At 34.3% G+C, this 27348-nt stretch overlaps 2 protein-coding genes across 2 annotated transcripts; both read left to right on the top strand.

The window, feature by feature from the left end:
- Positions 1–19811: 19811 nt before the first annotated feature.
- Positions 19812–20564, top strand: LOC147410119 (putative disease resistance protein RGA4). The gene has a single exon (XM_086432059.1). It carries the CDS (start codon positions 19812–19814, stop codon positions 20562–20564), a length of 753 nt encoding a protein of 250 aa, XP_086288185.1.
- A 146-nt stretch (positions 20565–20710) lies between these two features.
- On the top strand, positions 20711–22687 carry LOC147410118 (putative disease resistance protein RGA1). Its single transcript, XM_086432058.1, has one exon. The coding sequence runs from the start codon at positions 20711–20713 to the stop codon at positions 22685–22687; it is 1977 nt and encodes a 658-aa protein (XP_086288184.1).
- The last annotated feature ends 4661 nt before the right edge of the window (positions 22688–27348 follow it).

The following is a 27348-nucleotide window of genomic DNA, read 5'->3' as shown; positions in this document are numbered from 1 at the left end:
ACCCATCGGTGTTAAGCACAAACTAGTACTCCAAAGGCTTGGTCCAACTGCATTTCAAAGGCACTCTGACCATGTACTTAGGGGTTAGGTTCCACGAGTCCATAAAGGCTCTAGAAGATGGGTTGTCTTCCACAGAGGCTTTGATGCTTTGAAGTCTCATTCGAATATCTCTAACTATCATCGTCTCTACAAGCTCAGAGGGGTTGTAGCTGTTCTGGAAGATCCTCCTACATATCTTAGCCCACACATGGTAAATGAAAGCATTGAATGCCAATTTTTTAGTGACCGCCTGTAAAGTTTTACCTTTGAAATTGCTGCGTGCCCACTCGACTTCTCCTCTTCAGTTTTTGTTTGATTGGAGTATGTTAGATCTTCTTAGCATTCTTTGCCACAAATCGTGAGAAAAGCTACATCCCAAAAATAAGTGATCCTCTGATTCAAGATGGTTTCTATAGAAACAACAACACGAGTTCTGAATGACCCTTCTAGCCTTGAGATGCCTTGAGTTTTCAAACCATTGCTAAGGCAAAGCCATGTAGTGGCACTATGCTGTTTGATGTTGTTAAGGAACCATACCAAACTGTGCCATTTAACCTGAGGTCTGGTTTCTTTAAGGGCTTTGAATGCAAACTTCATGGAGTAAGTCCCTTTAGAATTAGCTGTTCAGATGACTATGTCTGACTCTAAGTAGTCGAGATCCATGATTTTGATCTGATCCCATATCCCTCCTAACGTGGTAGCTAGGTGGGCAGGAAGGTGCCATTCGCCTCCTTTAACTAGATTGCTGACCCTGGCCTCATTGTGAAGTTTGGTGTCATAGGAGTTCCTTTATTGCATCACTTCCTCAGTAGTCTATGGGTCATGCCATATATAGGTGTTACTGCCATCCCCAATTCTATGAGTGATCATGTCTTTGGTGGCTTCTCTCATTTGCAACAACTTTCTCCACATCCACGATGCATTACCAGGGATACTCATAGTTTAGAAGTGGTTTTTTTTGATTAGATTCTTTTGAATCCATTCCACCCATATATGCTTTTCCTGTTCGAGGCAATATCCCACTCTTGTCTAGCAATACCCGCTTTGTTTTGAAGACTGAGGTCATGAAATCCCAGTCCACCTTATTCTCTTCACCTAGCCATTCTCTTCCAGTTCACACAATGCATATTGTTTCCCATTTTCGGCCTTGCTCATAGGTAACTAGCACATATTCTTTCAATTTCTTTCAGCACCTTCTTGGGGAGCATTAATATACTAGACCAATAGATTTGCATACTGCATATCACTAATTTGATGAGTTTCATCCTTCTTGCAAAAAAGAAAAAAATAAGCTTTCTAGGACTTGATCCTACTAGTTATCTTGCTAACAATAGGCTCGTAATCAACAACCTTGAGTCTTGTTGAGATGAGGGGCAAACTAAGATACTTGACAAGAAGAGTAGCTCCAAGAATTTGAAGGGATGTGAAAATTCTCTCTCTTACTTGGCTGCCAATCCCAGCACAATAAAGCTTGCTTTTATTCAAGTTTATCTTCAAACCTGTGATGTTGTTGAACCATTCCATAACTTCTTTAATAGCATTTGCATATTTGCTATTCCCTTTGAAGAATAGCATCAGGTCGTCAGTGAAAATCAAGTGTTTAACTTTGGGGTCTTTGCATTTGTCCATCAAATGCAACTTCCCTTCATTGGCTAGATCTTGGAGTTTAGTTGAAAGCAGCTCCATCACGAGCACAAACAGATAGGGGGATAAAGAGCCCCCTTGACAGATCCCTCTTTTGCTTTGGAAGTATCCTTTCAAGCTTTCGTTAATGGCTATCAAGTACATAGGGGATGATATGCACCCCCATATCCAGGCTATAAAATTCTCTAGAAATTTCATCAGCTCCAAGCAGTGGATGATTGCCTCCCAAGCAACCGAATCATAAGCCTTCTACAAGTCAACTTTTGCAACACATCTAGGGGGATTTTTCACTCTATGAAGGTTTCTAACCAATTCATGGGACATCCTTGGGTTTTCTCTGATTGACTTCCCTTGGATGAATACTGATTGAGAGGGTCTCACTATCTCATTCAGAGTTCCTTTGAGTCCGTTGGCTAGAATCTTGGAGATGCACTTGTATATCACATCGCAACATGCTATAGGTCTGTACTCTTCTAAGGAGGTAGGCCTATCAATTTTACAGACAAGGGTTATTGTTGTAGCATTAACTTCCCTTACCAACTTCCCCCTCTGAAAGTAATTCTTGATAGCAGCTATCACATCTCTTTTGACTATGTTTCACGATTTCTGGATTAAGGTAGCAAAATAGTCATCAAGGCCAAGGGCTTTGTCCCCATCAATGGAGAACATAGCTAATCTAATTTCCTCTTTGTTCACAGGTTTGATTAGCTCATTTGCAGAGGCTTCATCGATTTGCTTCAACTGCAACCCATAGTTATCTGTGGTGCTATCAGATCTGGTTCCAAATAGATTTTTGTAGTACCTAATAATCTCCTTCTTTAGGTCTTCATTTCCTTCTACCTGATCTCCATTTTTGGCTTTAATAGAGGATATTATGTTTCTCTCTCTTCTAGTTACCAAAGACTTATGGAAGAAAGCTATGTTAGAGTCTCGAAGCTTAAGCCAGTTCAGTCTTGATTGCTGTCTAGTTGCTACTTCTTCTCTCCTAACTATCTCATGGTAACTCTTGGCTATTCTTCTCTCTTGTTCAGTATACTTCTGGCTCAGAGGCTACTCTTGAACTTCTTTTTGGACCCTCTCTAACTACTCATAGGCCTTCATATAAGTTTTCTTGTCTTCCCCAAAATGGTGAGAATTCTACGACTTTAGAGTAGATTTTAGCTTTTTGAGTTTGAGGACAATTCTGAACATTGGGTTGCCTCTCACAGCTTCCTCCCAACTTTTGCCCACTATATCAAGGAAGCTATTGTCTTTAGCTCAGAAATTGAAGAACTTGAAGGGTCTCAGCTGTAGACACCCCATTTTCGCATTTGCCTGATTAATCAACTCGTCAACCCGATCGCAACGATTCCCAATGATAGATGGTCATTCCAATGCTTTATTTGTTACTAGATATGTTTCAGAAATTCAGATGAGATATCTCAAACTATAAAAACCACTCTACGTTAGGAAAATATAACCCCAAAAATATAGAAATCATCATTTTTCAGACAAAAAGAAGTTTTACGATAAAAATCACTAAAAAATGATCAAATTACCAAAATACCCTAACATCAAAACATCTTTAGATCCCCCTTATACTTAGAAAAATCTTTTCGAACACATAAAACAACAAAGTGAAATCAAATAAATCATTTCGCCAATTTTCACAAAATTTGATAAAATTACGAAAATGCCCCTCATAAGGTTCACAATCATTTCATGCCAAAAAATTCGTAAATGACACAAACCAATAATCCCATTGATTTTTTTTACGAAAAATCAATTCCAAAACATCTTGAAACATTGAAAACTGACTTGAAATGCAAAAGTTCTCTTCGGAGGCAAAACGATAATTTTTTAATTTTTAAAATTTTAATTTTGAAATTAATAAATAAAATATTAATTAACGTAAAATAAAATCTTAATAAAATTAATTTAAAAATCTTAACCATGTCAATCTCATAAAACTTAAGTCAAAACCGTAATTAAAACCTTAATCTAAAGAAATCAAGTCAATCTCATAAAACTTAAGTCAAAACCCTAATTTAAATAAACTAAGTCAATCTCATAAGACTTAAGTCAAACCCTAATTAAAATCCTAATCTAAAAAGACCAAGTAAATCTCATAAGACTTAAGTCAAAATCCTAATTTACCTTATCTAAGAGAAACCTAATCAAATATTAACTCTACCCAAAAAAATCTATAAATATAGAGCCTACACAACCTAATTTCGCAGGTCAAAGAAAACTTTAGAAAAATTAGGTCAAAAAGTCTCCCTAGCCTTCCTAAAACCCTAATTTTGAAGCCCTAACCCCTTACCTATCATCCAAACCCTAGTTTTTGTTCACAAACTCCTAGAAACTCTCCACAAAATACCCATAAATCTATCAATAAATTTAGGAAACACTCAGATCTAAGAAGGAGGTACTTTATCTTGGAGATCTGAAGCGGATCCAGTGACAAAAGCGAAGTGAGGAGTATTTTGCGAAGAACCATTCTACCAGTTCTGATGGAACAAATTGTTGCGATCCTATATGTATATTTTCCTTTTATTTTTTAATTATTTGTTTTGCTTATTTATTTTAGGGTTTTTAGCAATGTAATCTTCTTGGAAAATAGTAGAGACTAGTGTTTGTCGGGCGAGGTTGGTACCTAACACCTTTCAACCCCGTAACGTGATTCTTGAACTTAGTTTTTTTTTTGTAGATTAGTTGTTTTTATCCATCTTGAATCGATGCTCGGTTCGTAGACAGTAATAACTAGGTGGCGACTCCCAAATCTCAAAAATCAAAAGTGGATCCGCACACCCCACGGATCGAGGGTGTTTTCATCAGCCTCGACCTTTCATCATCTCCGAGAGACATAGACATGGGACTGTGTAGACACCCCATTTTTGCATTCGCCTGATTAATCAACTCGTCGACCCGATCGCAAAGGTTCCCAATGATGGATGTCTATTCTAATGCTTTATTTTGTTACCAGATATGTTTCAAAAATCCGGATGAGGTATCTCGAACTGACAAAACTTAGAAACCACGCTACGCTAGGAAAATACGACCCCAGAAACATAGAAATCATCATCTTGCAAACCAAAAAGAAGCTTCACGATAAAAATCACTAAAAATGATTAAATTACCAAAATACCCCTAACCTCAAAACAACCTTAGAGCCTATATTACGCTTAGGAAAATCCGTTCAAACACATAAAACAATAAATCGAAACCAAGTAAACCACTTCGCCAATTTTCACAAAATTTGACAAAATTACGAAAATACCCCTCATAAAGTTCACGATCATTTCATACAAAAACTTCATAAATGACAAAAACCAACATTCCCATTGAATTCCTTACGAAAAACTGATTCCAAAACATCCTGGAACATTGAAAAACGACTTAAAACGTAAAAAATCCTTTCCGAGGTCAAAACGGTAATTTCACAATTTTCATAATTAAAAAATTCAAAATTAATAAATAAAATATTAAATAATTAAAGTGAAACATCAATGAAATTAATTTAAAAAGTTGAACCTAAAAATCGATTAATTGGACTCTCAGGCAAAATTGTTGAGGGTTCGTGGGATATTTCTTTAAGGACCCCTCCATTTGGGGGTCCAAAGAATTAAAGATATACTAGAAGGGGATTCTCCAAAAATTAAAAGTAAATCAAGGAAGACTGAAGTCAAGGTATTAAAGTCAATCAAGTGAAACTGAAGTCAAAATTAAAGTCAATCAAGCAAGACTGAAGTCAAGGTACTAATCGAGTCAATCTCATAAGACTAAGGTCAAAACCCTAAATCAAAACCCTAATCTAAACTAATCAAGTCAATCTCATAAGACTAAGGTCAAAACCCTAAATTCAAACCCTAATCTAAAACTAATCAAGTCAATCTCATAAGACTAAAGTCAAAACCCTAAAACCCTAAAGACTAAGTCAAAACCCTAATTGAAACCCTAAAAGAAACCCTAATCAAACCCTAAATGCTTCTAAAAACTTTATAAATAGGAGCCTCCACACCCTATTTTCGTATAAAAGAAAAAACCCTAGAAAAAGTAGGTAAAGAAGCCTCCATAGTCTCCCCAAAACCCTAATTTTGGAGTCCTAACTCCTTCCCTAACACCCCTACTCCGATTTTAGCCCAAAAAACACCCAAAAACCTCTCAAAAACATCCCAAACATCCACAACAAATTCGAAGTACCCAGATCCAAGAAGGGGATACCTTACCTCGGAGATCAAGAATCAGATCCGGATATAGAACGAAGTAAGGAATACGGTACAAGGAGCCATTCTCACCAGATCTGAGGGAATAACACTTTTGCAGATCAAAAGGTAAATTTTTTTATTTATTTTTAATCTAGGTTTGTCATTAGCAATGTAGATGTATTTGGGATAAGTAGAGACCGGCATTGGCCGGGCGGGGTTGGTGCCTAATACCTTCCAACCCCGTAACATGATCCCCGAATTCAGATTTCTATAGTAAATTAGTTCTTTTATCCATTGTAGGGTCAATTTGGTTCCTAGACCATAATAACTAGGTGGCGACTCCCAAACCTCAAGGGTCAAAAGCGGATCCGCGCACCCCGCGGATCGAGGGGGCTTTCAGTGGCGATTCCGCTGGGGACTATTGAGGATCAAACTTGAAAAACCCCAAGTATGGGAGCATTGTCAAGATGACCTAGTTTTTTTATTATTATTTAGTTGGATTTATTTTATTTATTTTTTCTATTTATTTATTTTTTATCTTGATTGTAGATGATTTTGGGTATTGCATTTTTTTTCTCCAATTAAGGATCACTTTTTGATGACCCCTAAATAATGAAATATTCAAATTGACCTATGAAAATGATGGAATGATGAAGGTTGGACAGAAATAGTAAAAACACTTTTAGAGAATATTCTAGTGAGAATTAAGTCTGGGAGCCTCTTAATAAAACATAGATCTCGTCGAGTAGATTAATTTAGAATTTGAGTTCACTCAATTTCGTTATCGGAAGCCTTAGATATCAGCGATGCAAGTTCAATCTGTAAATCTGGAATTATTTCTGAATGAAAGTTGGGACAACAACGTTAAAACTTTTTTACAGAATATTTTAGTGAGAATTAAGTCTGGGAACCTTTAATAAAACATAGATCTCGTCGAGTAGATTAATTTAGAATTTGAGTTCACTCAATTTCGTTATCGGAAGCCTTAGATATCATCGATGCAAGTTCAATCTGTAAATCTGGAATTATTTCTGAATGAAAGTTGGGACAGCAACGTTAAAACTTTTTTACAGATAATTCTAGTGAGAATTAAGTCTGGGAACCTTTAATAAAACGTAGATCTCATCGAGTAGATTAATTTAGAACTTGAGTTCACTCAATTTCGTTATCGGAAGCCTTAGATATCATCGATGCAAGTTCAATCTGTAAATCTGGAATTATTTCTGAATGAAAGTTGGGACAGCAACGTTAAAACGTTTTTACAGAACATTCTGGTGAGAACTAAGTTTGGACACCTGTTAATAAAATGTAGATCTCATCGAGTAGATTAATTTAGAACTTGAGTTCACTCGATTTCGTTATCGGGAGCCTTAGATATCATCGATGCAAGTTCAGATTGTATTTTCTTAATTCACAGAAAATCTGAATTTATCTAATGTTGGCACAATTAATGTTCTTGAGAGTGAGCTCATCTCAACTATTGTCATTCTATCATCAATGTAACACCTATTGGAATCTCGATTTATTTTGGATCACCCAAAAGTGATCATTGATTGGACCTTAAAAATTATAAAAATTATGCTTATTGTAATGTTTGTTTGATCATTATCATATGCCATATTTATTGATTAATTTACCATGATCTTGCTTGAAATACATGATTGATGTTGATCGTAATGTTAATGTGCTTATGTGTTGGGAATAATGTGATCTTAATTGAATATTCATATGATTTGAATGATTTTGGTTTTGATTAAATATATGATTGGTTTGATTGGATCCATGGGCCCATTTGTTTGAAAAAGGTCCCGGGTACACCTCACCCTGTTTTGCGCACACCACATGCACGTTTATTGTTTTACTCACTTACACGTCCCATTTAGCCAACGTGGCACTAGTGCGTGGCCCGGTCTCTTCGGAGATGCGACGTCATTCATGAAACCCACAACTCCAGTCACGTACCTTAGGGTATATCAAACTGGGGGCATCAATACCATCTGATCAGGTGATTCTAAGAAGTATGTTGATGCACCCAGGCTGGAGCGACCTGAGCCTTTGACCTATTGTAAGCCACACAGTCACATGTTCCGATTGTCAACGTAGTACTAGTACGTGGTCGGTCCCCTCGTGGGATGCCAAACCATTTATGAAAGCTACAACTCTTGACTCGTACCCGTAGGTATAAAAGATAGTCTAAATATATCAATTGCACTTCTTGGTCAAAACCAGTGCCTAAGCAAGATCTTGCCCCGCTGTACCCTACTGTACGAGGGGATAGACTACGTCTATTCTAGACGAGAGGTATTTAAGTGGGCCCTTGCTCAGCATTGTGCGCCACCTCTCAACTGGAGATCAAACTGGCTGTTTTTGACTTCAGAGAAGTGAATTGAGGTTTTAGATTATCACCTATACGGTATATCAAACCAAGTCACCACGTATCGAAAGGTATATAGGTGTGTTTGGGCAAGGGTGGTCAGATAAAAATGCATTGCACGTAGTAAGCTTAGAGTCTAGAAACCTTCCTAGTAGGTCACGACTCGAACTTATCTTGGATGTTCCCGGGTTGTTCATTGAATGGAATTTTATGAGACTTTGTGATTGATATGAATGTATGTGAATGATGAGATCATAATGCATGTGAATGATGAAATGGATGTATGTGAATGATGAGATCAGAGTGTATGATTGTCCTCAAGGATAAAAAAATGTTATTTTTGAAAATCAAAATGGGTGTACCGACCTAATAAAAAATCCATCTCTTGCAAATGACCCAGCCCAACTCGATCCAACAATCCTGATGGACCGGGCCATTTAAATCGAAATAGAAATCAAATTTTCAAAGAAGAAAAATAGTTTACAAAGGGAAAGTATTTTCCAGAAAAAATATTTTTCAAAGAAGTGTTTTCCAAAAAAAGTATTATTCTCTAAAAAAAATGTTTTCTAAGAAAAAATGTTTTCCAAAAATATTTTCCAAGAGAAGATACTTTCCAAATTAAAAACTATTTTCCAGAGAAAAATATTTTCCAGAAGAAAATGTGCTTTCCTAGTAAGGTGATCATTTGGTCGGATTTGAAAACCAAGTTCATATTGATCACACCGTTGTTCCACCCTACCCAAATTCTACCCTTTAAGGCAGTGTTATAAATATCTTCCATCTCCCAGTCTAGCCACAGTTTTCTCAAAACATCATCTCTATTGATCTCTTTTACACTGGTCTCCACAATCCCTATAACATCGATATGATTCTTCTTAAAGAAAGTCCTCATTTCTTGTTGCTTCAGAAAATCATTGAGCTCTCGAATATTCCATGTGGCGCACTTCATTGGGTAACCTCTGTGTCCTTCTCCTCTTCTACCCCTCTTCTTCTTGCCCCTCTGTATTCTTGCCTTGTTCATTTATAACTTTTATTGCCTCCTTGATCTACAATAAGGATGGCAGTTTGTGAGTTTGCTTTATGGCTACTTTATCCACTTGGAGTTTGTTGAAGTCCTTATTACCCCATTTATGAATTTCAATACTTGTGTTATCCTCATCCTTTTGAAGCACCATGAATCTATTTGGTGGTGCAGTCTGCAAGGGGGTGTGGTTGTTATGTCTATTGGTTTTGTCCCCCCTCGATTCAGAATCAACTCTCTCTCTTCCTTTGTTTTTATTATACCCCTCTGTCTCAGGTGTTTTCTTTCTATTGCTATTCCCTTAAATCTTAGCTTTTTGCTTGATTCCCCAATCACCTTTGCTCTATACCCTGCTTGAGTTGGTTCCTCCCACTCCATGCCCTGTTGGTAGGAGTTGCCTCCTTCTGTTATCACACCTCCCTTCCCCCTCTGATTGCCCTCCTGTCTTGGTGTTGGACCTGACTGGTCAGATCTAGTGTTTCGATTGTGTTTTGTGGTGACTGTTGTCCACTCATTCTTTACTCTTAAATCTAATTCTATCCTAGTCAGCTTCTCCTGTTCAGAATTCAGCCCTTGCTCGTCTCTCTTGGCAGCTATAGTAGATAAGGGGCAATGTCCTTCCACATGCCCAAATGTGCATCATGTTGGACACCTAGGGGGCATCCAATCGTATTCTAAGGATACTTTAGCATGCGCATTATCCTCCACTTCCACGTAAATCTTGTTTGGGAGCTCCTTGTTAGCATAGATTTCCACACAGACCCTAGCATAAGATAATCTCAATTCTCCTTCTATAGCACTATCCATAAATAGAGACTTCCCTATCGAATTGGTTATGAATCCTAAGGTATCAGGGTACCAAAACTAGTTTGGGAGATATGGAGTTTGATCCAGATAGGGATGGATGCAGATTCCAGCTTTTTCGGCTCAATTGTGTTTGTCCATTCCTTCAATATCATCAGCCTTCCTACCACAAACCAGGGACCTTGAAGCAGGTCTTTGGTTCTGTCATCTTCAGCTCCAAACTTAAAAAGGGACATTTTGTTGCCCTTCGAAAAATGTTAGCATTCCCTCTTAGTTTCCACAGTTTGTTGATAACATTATTGACTACAGCATACAAGAACTTATGCCCTAGGAAGTGACCCACCAGACTCCCTTTCCATTCATCTTCTCCTTTTCGTAGCATTTTTTTGGGACAAAAGATAAATCTCTGGTTACTCTCAAGAACCTTAGGATGAAAGGTTAGCTTGCCTTGACCTCTGGCTGAGGCTTTTGCATTTGTCCCCACCAATCCTGCCCAAGACAGGGGTTTTGTCCTACTTTCATCTTTGGGAGCATTGCCCATAAGAGAGGGGCCCTCTACTGGAATCAATCTTGGAATAGCCTATATTCTCTGGGTATGCTCTTCATTTTTGGGATTCACACTGACCACATTGCATAGTTTTGGTCCATCACCTTGGTATATTGTTAGTTGGGTTTCTGACACCCCTTTGACATCATCTAGTGAGGTGGTTATTGGAGGCCTCTTGGTTTTTGTACCCCTGAGTGGGTTCTCTATGGGTGCCCACCCCCTTGCTCTCTCAGGCATTTCATCGAGCACTCGTAGGGGATACCTTCCCGTTGCTATAGCTACCTCACCCCAAAGGCTTCACCAGATTCCTCCTCTGAAGGATTTCCATTGGACTGCTTGGAGAGTTGCCAATCCCCCCCTTTTCTTTTCCCTTCAGCATAGCTCTTACTTCTACCAGTCCCTTTGTTGCTACCTCCTCCTCTAGGTTTAAGGTTGACTCTTTCCATTTCGATTTTGGTTCAATATTTCATCGATGTTGAGTAGAACATTGGCTCACTCTCTTACATACTATCCAACGTTTCATCGCTGAAGTGCAGTTTTTGTTGTATTTGTTGCAATTTCTTCCTCACAAAAAAGTGTGTTCTACAACACACCAACTTTTAATTATAACATCATTTTCAAATTAGGTCTATATGAAGATTGGTGTGTTATAAGTAAAAGTTGGCCTGTCAATAGAAGATCCTTTTCATTGTTGTAACTCAATTTAATATGTATTTTGTATAACTATTTATTGTGTACAGATCCCATCATCAACAAATTTTAAGGTGTGTCTGGAAGCGGTAGTTAGTTGGATTTGAAGTTGGAGTTCATTCTAACTCCTTAAATAAATTCCAATGTTTGATTTCCTATAGGAATTCAATAGATGAATTATTTGGATTTAAAGGGAATCCAATATGACTCCTCTATCACTTGAAAAATATTTTCATAATTAATAAAGTTCAACCAAATTAGCGGGTTTTGTATATTTTGATAAAATAATTAATTTTTGATAATTTAAATATTTATTTCTTAAATAGATATAATTTTATGATGAAAAATAATCTAATCTAAGACTTAAGATGGGTCAGGTTTGAATCGGATCTGAGTATATCCACATCTAGATCCGATTTTTTTTTGCTAATAAAATACAATAATTTTATTAGCAAAATAAAAAAATCGGATGTTCTTTCTTGAGAATGTAATGTTCTTTTGTTAATTTAATTTAGCTGGTTGGGTCTGCCTAACCCCCAGCTTATCTTCCCAAAAGGAAAAAAAAAAAAAAAATACAATCAATTTCCATATCATCGATCTCTTTGATAATTTATCAGCGAATTCTTTGATTATAAAAATGAAGAATTCACTGAAAAGTATGTTTTGGGAACTAAAATGATCAGTGGAATCAAAATTTTGATAGAAATCACGTCTTGGGAAAAATCACTTATTATTTTTATTTTAATTGGAATGTAAAAGTAAGTTACGATGCAAATAACATCTAAAAGAAGAAGAAAAATGAAAAGAAAAAACAAGAAGTATTTTTTTTCTCCCCGTCCAATTGAGTGATTGGGTCTAGTCTTGAGTTTGACTATTGGGACTTAATAATTCAAGGTGGATCTCACAAGTAACAATTATTTTTAACTTGAGAGATTTACTGGGCAGACCTACCTGTTGCAATTTTATTACAAAAACTACCTTACTTTATCAAGTTGTTTGAACAAACCTTACTTCATGAATCATGCTACTATGACTAATTTAGTAAGATTTAAAATCTTACTAAGGGTTCCATATGATTTATCAAATTAGAAATCCAACAAACAAGCCTTCTAGATTTCATGGAAAAACTTAGATTCAAAAGGAAAAAAAAATTAAAAATCAAAAATACTTTTGAGCTTGATCATAAGTGTTGAAAATGGATTGTTACTGAACTCCTAAATTAAAACTAAAATTTAACAATGAATTTTTTTTTTTTTTTTTTTTTCTGAATATTTTTTAAAGTTCTTATAATTTTCTCTTTTATAATCCTGTGACATCAGATCATACCTTTAGATGCGAGACAATAATGTGGTTAGAATCCACTCCAAGGTATGTTGAGTAACAAATTAACCTCATAAATTTAAATTTTATGATGTGGATACCCAATCCAAAGTTTGTTTATATCAAACTTGATAAAATAAGATTTGGTGGGTAACAAACTTTATAAAGTAAGGTTTCCTTGGAGTTTTTAGAACTTTAAGGGAGTTTCAATAATAAAAATGCAACAGTTCGGCTGATAAATCTCTCTTTTAACTTGTCTTTACAATTACTTGCATTCTTTTTAAGCGTGTGGGGGCCTTTACAATTGCCATTCGTGACGCCTAACCTCTAAAAAGCAACTCCAACAAGATCTTTAAAAATTGCACTCAAAATCTTCATCAATTCTAGGGCTGCAAACCATTTTTCTGTGCCAATGATCCCACCTTCAAATCACTGTTCATTACTTTCAAACACCATTCAAACACATTAAAAAAAATATGTAATATAGAAAGAGTTTTGTTATTGGCACTCCAACTTTTACTCATTATACTTCAATTAATGAAAAAAAAAAAAAAGAGAATTGCTATTGGCACTCAAACTTTAACTTATTGCATTCTAATTTCTTAAATTATTTATCACACCCCAATTTAAAATTAACACACTTTCCAAACATTACAAAGGTTTGTCTCAAATTATAATCTCCACATTATAACACTTTTCAAATAAATTTAATAGTTATTTAGAATTATATTAGACTCATTTATATATTAATTATCTTAATTTATTTCCATAAGCAAAAAAATCTTGCAAAAATGGTGGTTCACAATCAAATATAATTTATGACAAATTACCATCGAGTTTGATTGATTAGTTGATTTGATTTGATTTTTAAAATTTTAAATGTAAAGACTTTAAAATGTGTAAAGGACAAAAGTGGCATTTAAACCCTAAGGGGTTGGTTCAATAGCAATTTCGGACCGATAAGCGGTTAATGTCCTGTAGGTTGTGAGTTTGATACCCAGTATGAGCATTAATTCCTCAAGAGCCACTTGTGAGGACGCATCCTCACTTACCTGGTGTGTGTGATGTGTGGGTGTTGCACGTGTCCTGAAACTATTCCTTAAACAAGACCATGGTCTCTGGAGGGCAAAGCCCAGATACGTGCTCGATCAGCTGTCTAGAGGGATACTTGATTATCAAAAAAAAAAAAAAGGGACATTTAAGTCATGTTACATGAAAAGAGGAGGCTAAAATTGTGATTCAAACAAAAATAAAATAAAATAAAATAAAATGGGACAAGTAAGGTTTATTGGAAAAGGTGAATAGTGATAAAGGTGGAGTTTTAAATCTTCTCTCTCATCATCAAATATAAAATAATGAATACTGATTTAAAGGTGTTTTCTTTAAAATAAAGGACGGTTGGAGTTTTGTTCAATTGCCCAAGTCTTTATATTTGGAATTTTAAAGGACGATTGTAGTTGGTCTAACACAATACTTCTGCTTTAAACTTTGTACCCATCTCATCACTTGAAATCATAATAAGAAGGGAAAATTACTTAAAAAACCTTGACAAAGGGATTTATTTTTAAATAGCCCCTATGCTTTGCGTGGTAACTTGATAGGACATTCAATAAACTTTTTTATTTCTTGATGGTCCCTCATTGTTGGAAAATTTATCTCTTTTTTATTTACTGTCTAGTCATCAATTTTTTAATTGTCGAACTTGACGCTTTTTCATTTAGTGTCGAGTTCATATTTTTTATTGTTGAACTCACCACTATTTACTATCGAACTCGACACTTTTTATTTATTGTTGAGTTCACCAATTCTTAAATAAAAAGTGATGAACCTCACATTGGTAAAATCCATTTATTTTCAATTTTCGAGTTTTTTCAACTATTTAACATGGAAAAATTGACTAAAAACTTGAGATAACAACTTGTTTAGATGTTGTGAACCCAAAATAATCATTTTTGATTGATTTTCATCCAAAAACTTAGAAAAAAAGTGAAAAAAATCTTTGAAAATGATTTCTTCTTTCTTCTCAAATCCTTTTCAATGGAATGGAGTCTTTAAAACTTAATTTAGATGTAAAAAATCTAATTTTTTAAAACTAAAATGACGACTTCAAACATGTAGGGCGTGCAATGGTGAGAAATGTGGGGGATGAGGTCTTGAGACCATTAAGAAAAGAAAAATTTACTAAATGGACTATTAAGATACCATCCAAAACTTAGTGACTATTTAAAAAAAAAAGTCCCTCCCCTAGGTCCTTCAAGTAATTTTCCCTAATAAGAAGGGCATGATCACTTATATTTGTTTTTCTTGAGCCAATTGGCAATATGAGGTTTGTCCCCTGCAAAATGCAAGATTAGGTTTATCATCTTGACTGAAAGCCAAGGTCCCATTCAATCGATAAAATAATGGTGAAATTTTGATTTTGTAATAGTAACTCACCAAGGAAGGATCAAACATTTAACCTTTGTGGGTGATGAAGTATTTATGTTCGGCTTCAACTTCTAAAGCTAAAGTGAAGATCCTATTTGATGAATCAATAGTAAAATTTTGATTTAATAATATTAATATTTGTGGGTGATGGGAACATGATTTATGATTGGCTTCAAATTTTATTAATGCTAAACACTTTTATCTGTTGTCCTAATCGGTGATATTTGGTTTATCCCCTTACAAAATGCAAGATTAAATTTATCCATTTGACCAAAAGTGGAGGTCCTATTCATAGGGAGGTATTATTAAAATTTTCTTTAATATTTTTAAAAAAAAAGAAAAATAAATATAATCTAATAAATTTAGGATGTATCTCGTACGATTATTGGTAGTGAATGGGTCCCATCTCCATGAATTATTCAGTGTTCCTTTTTCTTCTTTTTTTTTTTTTTTTTTTTTTTAAAGAATGATTTTCTAACCTAGAAAGACGTATCACGGATATGAAATCATAGATCATTTTTCTCGAGAGACACAATTGCACAGACACTTCAGCCGGATATTCACTGAGTCAAGACTTTCTGTTAGAAAATCAGCACTCTATTATTTTTATTTTTTTTATTTTTGTCCTCTATGAAGAGTGATCATCACTCATTAAGCATGTTGGGTTTTTTTTTTGGGGGTGGTTCTAATTCTTGTACTTTTTCATGAGAGATTTTTTCAGCACACCATTTCTTAATTATAGCACAGTAATCCATTTCAAATTATGTCGAAATTCTGGTTTTGGTGCACTGTACATTTTAACTCCCAAAACAGTGTTAATGAATTCGTCACTTTTATAATCAATGAATTCGTTGATAATTTCTCAACAAGATCGTTAATATGACAAAATCGTTAATATTTTATCTACGAATTCGTAGATATTAAAAGTGATGAACTCATGAGTTTGTATATTAGAAAAGTGACGAATTCACTAGAATTACATGTTTTGGAACTAAAATGAATAGTGTACCCAACTCGGAATTTCATCATTCTATACATATAAAGAAGATTGGTGCGTCATAAGTAAAGGTTGGTGTGTGAATAAAAGATCTCTTTTATGTATTTTGTATGATTATTAATTGTGTATAGATCCCACCACCAACAACTTTTAGTGTTCTCAGTATCTTTCGCCCTTTTTGTTTGATGATGATGATCATCACTCGTTAAAGCGTGTATGGCACCTCACACATGAGCTTTTAATTTTTTAGTTTTTTAATTTTTTAATTTTAATGTATCAACTCAAACATGTTTTTAAGACGAAACTCTCCCCTTAGTCTGGTCGAGTCTAATATCACATCCAACCGAGCTAACCAAGTTTGGATTTAGTAATTATTCGATAAGGGTTCAGTTCAGTTAATTTTGATAAGTTGATCAACATTTCGTATAAAATTCAAGAAAATTTTAAGGATTATACAAATGATATTTTTGTTTTCCCCAAAACCTATGTTATTCAACCTTGCTAGGAGTCTTATATTGTTCTTGAGATTTGAATGTAATTTTTTTTTTTTTTTGTTGAAGTTCGTGATAAATTTTTTATTGCTTTAAGTGATTAATCGATAATTTTTCTCATGTATCGATTTACTGATTTAATAGATTGGTCGCATATCTAGAAAATTTTGCCAATTATTCCTAGAAATTCAAAGAATTTTGTGAAAATGATCACACCACGTTTTATTTTATAAAAGATTGATAAAATTAGTTAAGACACACCAAACAAGAATAAAGAATCACCGATCACCTTCCTAATAACTTTGATTCTTTCTCTCTCTAGTATGGATAGAATTGAACCATTTTGATACCAAAACATAATGGATCTATTTGCTATTATTTGTCATTGATGCAAGAAGGGTTTTTCAATTCAATTAAAGTTCATCATGTTATCCGGTAGATACCCGAGAATCGAACAAAATAAAAATTTGACCGAGGCTTGTGTTGAACACAATGTCTTTAAGATAATTTTGTTCCCGCAACTTAGTGCCTACTGATTAATGAACAATTGTCTCCCAAGATACAACGATCACACGTTTAGAGGTAACACTACAATCTACATGTCTAGCGAATCGAACATTATGATTGTACTCTCAAAGAATGCAGACGAGAAATTAGAATGCAAGCATGTTAAAACAACAAAGAAGAAGAGAAATTTTTAAATGAGAAAAAAGTCGAAATGACCTATTTATAGAATATAAAGAGACAAGGTGTCTCTTAGGAAAAGGAAGGTTCTAAGAAACATAATATCTCTTAGAAAATGATAGGTGTGTTTCTTAAGAGACAACTCAAAAAAATCAAAGGAGGTGTTCTTACTGAACGGTGATAGGAATTAAGGGGTGTGCCCCTTCAAAGAAAATCTGAAGCCCAAGCCCAAGTGGGCCCGTCGCGCACACCCTCGTGAAGTCAAATTGTCGAAATTTGCACCCCCTTGTGTGCGCATCGTGTGCCTGCATACGCATTAAGGATTTTTTGAACCAATGGATCAAATCTTTCTTGAGGTCATGGGCCCTTTGCACGCGTGCCTGCACAAGTCTCTCTCTTATATTCACTTAAGTGATATGAAAAGTTCTATATAAGAACTAGACAATTTTCTTATTCCTATCCGATGTGGGACTAAAGAGTTTCACTAATAAACTCAATAGTTTTATAAACCACATACAACAAACCATGGCTAGTAGGTGTTGTTTGGAGTCAATTTGTCATTCACCCAAAATAGATTTTTGACAACTAAATACATGAAATTATTCTCTTTAATGAGAAGAATAAGTTTCTAAGTGGTCCCACCTCAAATAAATTGTGAGACTTACTTAAATCATAGCTCACAGAGACTCACTCGATCACAAAAATTTGAAAAAAATTGTAGATTTTTTCCAACACATCATAGCAAATAACTCTTCCATCTCCATCATCATCATCAGTCATTATTATACTAAAATCATGATTTTGCAAAAACTGCTGATCTATTTCCTATTTTTAGTAATCACTTTTAAAATTATTAAAATTTGATTTAATATCTTATTTATTTTATTAGTATTATTATTATTATTATTAGAAAGCTACTATTGGCACCCCAACTTTTACTTATTCTCTCTACCAATGATTTTGAGAGTTGCTATTGTCACACCAACTTTTCATAATGCGACACCAACCATGTGCAATTCTTTGGTGATTTATATAGGAATTGGTTTGGCAAAACTAGGGTCGTGTTTGTTTGCGCTATTTTTCAACGTTTATGGCTGGAAAAAAAAAATTCAACACTTTTTGTCAAACTAACGTGTTTGTTTACTCCAAATTTTTAGCACGTATAACTGAAAATAAGTGAAAAAATTCAGCACTATTTTAATGCTTAATTTTTACACTGAAACGGTAAGCACCTCACTTTTTTGGCACGGACAAGTATGCTCTTCGTTTTTTTTCAGCACGGACAAGTATACCCTTATACTTAAAATACTATTTCTTCTTATATCCCATAGATAAGTATATAAGCACCCCACAAATTAATAAACTCACACGATGACCGAATTGTTTTTGTTATATGGGTTAAAAGTTTTGGAATGAGTTGATTTTTGGTAAGGATGATCTCTACAATGAGGAGATCATCCTCACCAAAAATCAGCCCATCCCGAAACTTCTAACCGTATCAAAAGAAGTTCAAGAACTGTAAATCGTCTATTTTTTTAAAGCTAGTTTTGACATGATTAGAAGTTTCGAAATGGGCTGATTTTTGGTGAGGATGATTTCTAGACCATACAGATCACCTTCACCAAAAATTGGCTCATTCCCAAAACTTTAACCCATATAAGACAAAAAAAATATGGTGTGGGTTGCCCTTATTAATTCATGGGGTGCTTTTATAATTACACATCCTTCATTTCCATCGAAAATTATTCATCTAAAATTAAGTTCTTTCAATGTTGATTTCAAATTTTGATGACTTGTATGACATTATTATTTTTAATTTGAAATTTGTGGGTTTTTAGAAATAAAATTATTATTTATAAATTGAAAATTTGAGTATTACTTTTTATTTAAAAATGAATTGTATTTTAATTTTATAAGAAATAATGTATTTTATTGTGTTTGATAAAAAATAGGCATTTGAAACATGCAAATCATGTATAATATGATTGTAAGGGTAAAAAAGATAATTTACTAGTTTCAGCAATGTGTAATAAATATAATTTTGTATCTAAACAATTAACTTTTTCAGCACTTAAATTTAACGCTTATAAATTTCAGCACTTAAAGCAATTCAACACTTATTTTTTTTAGTTTAACAAATAACATTTAACTCTCTTGATTTATTTATTTATTTGCTGAGCAAACTACTATATGTTTTTTTAAATATAAGAAAGGTTTGGAATCTTCACTATTGAGACTAAAATATTCAAGCATCAATTATTTGATCTATTTTAACTCTTCTTTACAATTATTGCATAGTTCTTTAAGAGAAAGTAAATTGGAACACTAGACTTTAACTTTTCTTTACAACTGGATAGTTCTTTAAGAGAAAGGAAATTGCAACACGTTAAGAGAACTTTTCTTTACAAGTATTTGCATAGTTCTTTAAGAGAGAGTAAATTGCAACAGACTAACTTTTCTTTACAACTATTTTCATAGTTCTTTAAGAGAAAGTATTACTTGACGCTGAATCCTGTAACAGAAAACAAGTTTTTTCTTCTTCTCCTCCTTTAAGCTCTGTACCCATTTCAATCTATCATAATAAGAATGGAAAAATCACTTGAGCCAATCTTGGGAAAGCTAACATCTTCGATCATTCAAGAGTTTACATTGTCGTGGGATGTTGAAGATGAGTTGGAAGATTTGTTGATTGTTCGTTCGACACTTAAATCCGTGTTCCAAGATGCTGAGGAAGAACAATTCCACAGCAACCAGTTGAGAGATTGGATGAGAAGAGTTAAAGATGCTGCTTTCGAAGCTGATGACTTATTGGATGAGTTTGCAACCGAAGCTTTACGATTCAAAGAGGAAGGAGAAATTCAAAGTACTAGCAAGAGGAATCAGGTACGCAGAATCTGTTGCTCTTGTTTTACGTCAAATCCAATTTTATTTCAACATGAGATAGCTTATAAGATAAAGGAGATTCATGAGAGATTGGAAAGAATTTCAGAGCAACGAAATGATTTCCATCTTTTTCATGAAGGATATGGAGGAGTCAGTGGACTTCAAATCAGGAAAAGACCGAATACTTCTTCCTTGATATACGAATCAGATGTTTTTGGCAGAGAAAATGACAGGGATAAATTAATAAAATTGTTGGTATCAGAGGGGTTTGTCTCAAATGAACTCTCTGTTATTCCCATAGTGGGTATGGGTGGAGTCGGCAAAACAGCCATTGCTCAACTTGTCTACAACGATGAGAGAGTTAAGAGGCATTTCGACCTAAGATGTTGGGTTTGTGTATCTGAAGACTTCGATTTAAGCAAGAATTATACTCACTTGATGAAGTTCAGAATGTAGTGAGAGGGGAAAGATTTCTACTTGTATTAGATGATGTATGGATCAAAGATCCCGATCATTGGGAACTCCTAAGAACTCCCTTGCGATATGGAGCAAGGGGGAGTAAAATTATTGTCACCACTCGAAGTGAAAAAGTTTCAAGGATCATGGGTACCACTCATGGTTATCCCTTGGGAATTTTGTCTGATGAAGATTGTTGGTTATTGTTGGGAAGACATGCATTTCCAACTGGGAGCTGGGATGAGCATCCAAATCTGGCGGCAGTTGGAAAGAAAATTGCAAAAAAGTGCAAGGGTATACCTTTTGCAGCAAAGACCCTTGGAGGCCTTTTACAAGGTACAAGAGAAGAAAGAAAATGGAGTGAGATTTTGTACAGTGAAACGTGGGAATTACCGAAAGGAGGAAAAGATATCTTAAATACTCTAAAATTGAGTTATCATCATTTGCCCTCACATTTAAAGCAGTGCTTTCTTTATTGTAGCATATTTCCCGAGGGCTATGAATTTGAAAAGGAGGAATTGGTCAAATTGTGGATGGCTGAAGGTTTTATTACATCGGAATTGGGGAAAAGGGAAATAGAAGATGTGGGTTGTGAATACTTTGATGATTTGTTATGGAGGTCGTTCTTCCAATGTGAGAAAGCAAAGGATGGCAAATTGATTTACAAGATGCATGACCTGATGCATGATCTAGCACAATCAGTTTCGGAAGATGAATGTTTTAGAATGGAGGATGACAGACTAATTCATTTTTCTACCAAGGTTCGGTATTCTTCATGCGTTACTCATAAGGAAAATGATCTGACAATCTTTGAGCCGTTTTATAAATGCAAAAGGCTACACTCTTTTCTAGTATTCCAGAGAGTTCAAACTGAAAGTGTTCTCAGTAATATATTCCTGCAACTAAAATTCCTTCGTGTGTTGCATTTGAAGATTGTTGAAGGAATAAAAGAGTTGCCTGATTCAATTGGCAATTTGAAACACTTACGATACTTTGCCCTTTCTTCTGATGTTATAAAAAGATTGCCTGAATCAACAAGCAGCCTTTATAATCTTCAGACATTAGATCTTAATTATTGTTGTGAATTGGTTGAGTTACCAAAGGACACACGAAACCTGATTAACCTACGACATCTTACCTTTCCGACCTATTATATGAGTTCAACACCAAAGGGAATTGGGGGATTAACATGTCTACAAACACTGTCAGGTTTCATTGTTGGTAAAGAGAGTGGGCATGAGATTGGACAGCTAATGAAATTGATTAACCATAGAGGTCGATTGCAGATTACCGGGCTTGAAAATGTGTTGAATGCAGAAGAGGTCGAATGGAAGAATACGCAAGACATTGAGGAACTGAATTTGTCATGGTGGCATGGTGATGACAATGATGATGATGATTATTGTGATGCAAGTGTTGCGGAGGAAGTATTTGAAAGGCTGAAACCTCATCCCAATTATCTCAGATTGCTAATTTTCAATGGATATTATGGCAAAAGATTTCCGAGTTGGATTGCAGATCCGTCTTTCTCCAAACTAGAGAAAGTGGTGATAAGGGGTTGTAAATCATACCAAACCCTCCCTCATCTCTGGAAGCTACCTTCCCTCAAGATACTTGAGATATGGAACTCTAAATTTTTTGTCGATGGTGTCAGAACCCAAGAAGAAGGTCATTTCTCTTGCCTCCATACACTTAAACTTTGGAATTGCAATGACAGGATCTTAAGCTCTCTGTCTCACTTCACCTCTCTCTCCTCCTTAGAGATATGTGGTTTTGAATCTCTAGATGTACTACCCAGTTGGTTGTTCAAGTACTTGGAAGGCCTCAAAACATTTTCTATTTTTGAGTGTAAAAAGTTGGTATCATTGGCCTTGAATGATGAACACTTTAAATACCTCCACTCTCTGGAACATATAGATATATCGATTTGTCCTAAACTCACATACTTACCAGATGGATTTAAAAACCTTGCCTCCCTTAAAGAATTGTACATCTACGATTGTGAAAGACTCACAACCTTACCAAAGAAGGGACTGCTCACCACGCTTCAAAGTCTCCGCATTCACAGATGTCCGTTGCTAGCAGAACAATGTCAACCGCGACTGGCGCATATTGTCCCATGATATCGCACATCCCATAGTTATTCTTTTGAGGCTTGATAATATGACTCGCCAGGTGCCATACTCAAATGACTCCATGACGTGGACAAGTTTGGGAACCATAGATTTGTACTCCTCAGGATACACGGTTCCCTTGAGATACCATTTTTTTTATGGGGAAGTGCACTCATGTTTCCCAAGGAATACTGATCTACGGTACCCGAAGTTGTCCACGTCATGGAGTCATTTGAGTATGCCACATGGCGAGTCATATCATCACGACTCTATTCTTATACCTGGTGTGCCTTTTTTAACTATAAAATACCCCTTAATTATCTATGTGCATTTACAATAGGGTTAAAATCACAATTTTACCGTTGATTTTTTTATTTTTTATTTTAAATAAATAGAAATACAACTTATCTATCAAAATTTTTTGTTTTTTTTTAATTTTTTTTATACCGATTTTGCAAATAGTTTGGAAATTTAGTTGTCCCTAGTAAATAAGATGATATCATCCCATTATTTGGTAACTTGCCAGACTCAACACCAAAACTTGATGGAACCAACTTGTCGAGTCAGAATGAAAATGCATTTAGTAACTTGGGTCAGAAACTCAATGCGGTTATTAGACTAATGCATACTATTTTTTACAGAAAACTAAAATAAATATTTTATTAATGTTAAAATATTATGAACTTTTTCTCAATAATTTTGAGTTTTTAATTAAATTATAACGTTTTCCATTCTTTAACATTTCAATTTTTTAAAATTTAAACTAAGAATGGGGCTACAGTCTTGAGTTGCATATATCATTAATCTTTTAATTTTTCTAGTGTTCATGTTTCAGTTGCTACACTGGAAGCTAATAATTTTCTTTTCCAGGACTTGTAAGATATATTGATATTCTCTTCCAAGTGTTGGTGCAAGTTGTTCTCAACAGGTATGGTTGAAAACACAGACCTGATGTGCAGTGTGTGGTTGTAACCTAAGTTTTAAAACTCGTTAACTTGATTTGAAACTTGGCCGAGTCGGCTTGACCAATTAATTGGATTTCAAGGTGACTTGGACTCTTTAAGTCATCAATTTGACTCGATTTGGATCGGAGTTGAGTTTTGAAACTAAGGCTGTAACTAGCAACGTTTCCAGTACTGAATTCAGCTAAAAAAAAAAAATCATATTTGTTTGGCAACGATGGTACCCGGGTTCAATTGTTGTGGATCAATTCATATATATTACAAATTGAAAAAAATTTGTGTAAATTTTATCTTTCTTTATGCTCCTAAAAATATGATATTAAATATATATTATTGAAGTTTGATTATTAAAGGATCTTTTCATTAATGAAATTATATTTTCATTTTCCAAAATCATATTTGGAAAAGGAAATTTAAAATTTTATAAATTTTAAAATGGTTCAGCAAAATTGTTGATTCACTTGGATTCGTGGTTGAACAATTGGTTATGTAAAAAATCAACAGTTCTTCAAAAAATTATGATTTTATTTGAATTGGACCAACTTTATTAAGTCCGCCCATTTGTTCAAACCAATACATAAAACACTAATGAGTTGAGTTTCTGAATTAGATCTGGGTCACTTCTAACCTTACTTGCCTCTCTCAACCCATGCCTTGAACATGACTTTTTCCACGCACATTCGGAAACCAAACTTAATCCATAACCAACAAACTTACTTGATTTGACCCATCATTTTTCCCGGGCAGGTAAGTCATGCATCATGTGGCTCAAACCCAACATGTTTATATGAAAATGACAATTTTAATTCAACCCAATCCCATAGCTTGATATTCCTCACTAGAAAAAACCATGACAAGGTTGGGCAATTCGACCAATCTAGTCAATCTTATCCTTTAAACCTATATGATAATCATTCATAAGCAGGTAATGTGGTTGCACTATGTGAAAATGTGCAATATTTGATGAACTGAAACCATTGAATTCCCACAGATTCGATGGTCCTCCGCGTCAAACATGCTATCGAAAATTTGTTGGTCGGATTCAAAATTTGATGAGTCAAATCCATTGATTATTTTTTGTGGCTTTTGCCTATCAAATTTAACACATTTTTTTGTTGAATTTGTTTGATTTTGCAGTAGTGTTCTCAATTGTTATGATTTTGGTAATTGATTACAGGTTGTCTTTTGAAGGTGTTCTTAAAAAATTACAAGTTGATTGATCTACAAAACATGCTAGTGGAATATGATCGGCAACATGGGGAGAGGATTGTTGAGCTATAGAGGAATGCATATGCAGAGATAGATTTAGAAGCAGGTGTAAAGATATGTCCAAAGCCAAGTGGAAGAGTAGATAGCTCAGCAATTCCACAACATGCTTCTTGATGGCCATCCTCCCAGTCAGGGACTTTGAGAGGAACCTAGATACATTTAGTTTCACTACCTTAGATTTATTTACCTGTTTTTCTTTTTATAATTTACATGGTACTTTTTATTTTTTATTTTTATACTGTTTAACTAATAGTTGTTTTTTTTTTTTTTTGTTGTTGTTAACTAACCCCTTTTTTAACTCCGCCAATGTAAAATTAAATGTTTTACATTGCCGGTTCCAAGCCCAGATAAAGGAGGAGGGAAAAGGATGATCTAAGGAGTATTTTAATTTGATATATTTAGTGAATGCTTGATTTTGATTTAATTCAACTAATTATTTTATGTCTTATAATTTTGATTGAACTATGACCTCGATCATGTGGTTTCTCTTGGATAGAAAACAAGAATTTGTGGGTCCCTGTGGAATTGAGAGGTTCCTTTTTTAAATCAAAAGTTGAATTTCTAAATGATCCCTTTATTCTATGTTTAGTTGACTTTAAATAGATCACTTCGGATGAACTTTGATAGAGTGTGACAATGTGAAAAAAACCCAAATTTGCCGGCCTTGGACCGTCAAATTTCATAAAATTCGATGGATTAAGAGGCCGAATTGGCGTCAAAATTTTCATTGTCAAAATTTTCTTTTTTTCCAACGGGCTGAAACTGTCAAATTAATGAAGGATGAGAGAAATTCGGCAACTCTAAGCCGTCAAATTTGGGAACATTAAGAATTTCAACTGTGCTAGACCGTCAAAATTCAATTTCTAGAATTCATGGGCCTTGACCTGTCAAATTTTTATGTCGAATTTTCCAGTTTTCACGTAGTGTATGCTGAAAAGAACTTCATAGATCCCTTTTTCTGAGAATGTATGATACCATGAAGCTAGGAAGCCAATATTTGATTTTTCTTACATGTTTTTGCATAACAACTTTCCATTCATACTGTATCCAGCCCCAAATTTTGGATATAAGGCTTTTGATGATTATGGGTTCATGTTTAATGTATTTTATTTTGAGACACTAAATTTTTTGATAAATTTATAATCAAACGAGAAAGTTCTTTGATTTGAGGTTGCCGTACATAACTTTTTCTCTTCTGCCATACAATTAAACAATCTTAAATTTTTTTAATGAAGTTATTTCATGCTTTATCCAGCTCTTTAGGCATTGGAAGTAGTTACCTCATCCGTTTAAAATATTTTACTTATGGTCTTATAGCATTTGATGTACAAATTAAGAAGACTTTAATTGCTGACATATAATTGACTTAGGATGCGATTGATCCAGCTTCTTAAAACTGCTGTCAGCTTCTGCTGTCAGAATCTGAAAAGCTGAAAAACTTGTTTGATAGAGCTTTTTAAAACTGCTGTGCTGTTGATTAGAATCTGACTGTGGATTGTTTGATACAACTTCTAAAATCTGCTGTAGTAGGGTAAAATGACCAGAATGCCCTTAAGGTTGATAATGCAACCAGAATGTATAAAAATTATCAGAATACCCCTATACATATATAATTACACTAAATATATATAAATATAATAAAATTATATAAAAAATTAAAAAAATAATTATTTTTATTTTAAAATGTTTATAAATCTATAAAAAATTATAGAAAAATTTATAATTCTATAGAAATTTCGGTAGCATCTCCTCTTAAAAATAGACATATAAAATTTTCCTGATAAACAAAATACCTGCATAATACACAACCCAACATAATGTACGCAGAATGCATCAAAAATTACTAAAATACCCCTATAAATATATAATTACACTAAATATAGATAAATATAATAAAATTCTATAAAAATTTCGACAGCATCTCCTCTTGAAATTAAACATATGAAATTTTCCTGATAAACAAAATACCTGCATAATATTCAATCCAAATTTCACATTTTACATAACACATCCACATTACATTGTATATACATAACACTCCACAACCACCACATTTAGATTCTGACATCATTTAAACATAATAATCATAGTTAATATAATAAGTAAAACTGAAATAAATAAAAACATAAAAAATATACATCCAACAAATGCATACAAAATATATTTTTCATTCTTCTTATTTGACTCTGTTTCTTTATCTTGAGGAACATTATCATTTATAATGTCAACTTCATCTACCCACAGAAAAGACCCTGCATGTCTCTATAAAGTAAAATAACACATGAATTAATATCAATGTCACCAAATATAAATACGCACCCAACATTAATATCAATATTATATTACCTGCCAAGATGGACACCTATAAAACATCCTCCCATAATTTTCTTTTGTTTTAGTTGTGACTAATGTCATCACTCAACCACATGAACAACATGG

This window comes from Akebia trifoliata, chromosome 2, assembly GCF_017979445.1.
Source record: "Akebia trifoliata isolate Shusen 1 chromosome 2, ASM1797944v1, whole genome shotgun sequence".
Classification (NCBI taxonomy): domain Eukaryota; kingdom Viridiplantae; phylum Streptophyta; class Magnoliopsida; order Ranunculales; family Lardizabalaceae; genus Akebia; species Akebia trifoliata.
The sequence above is the reverse complement of the archived record's forward strand: the minus strand, read 5'-3'. Positions and strand labels throughout refer to the sequence as shown.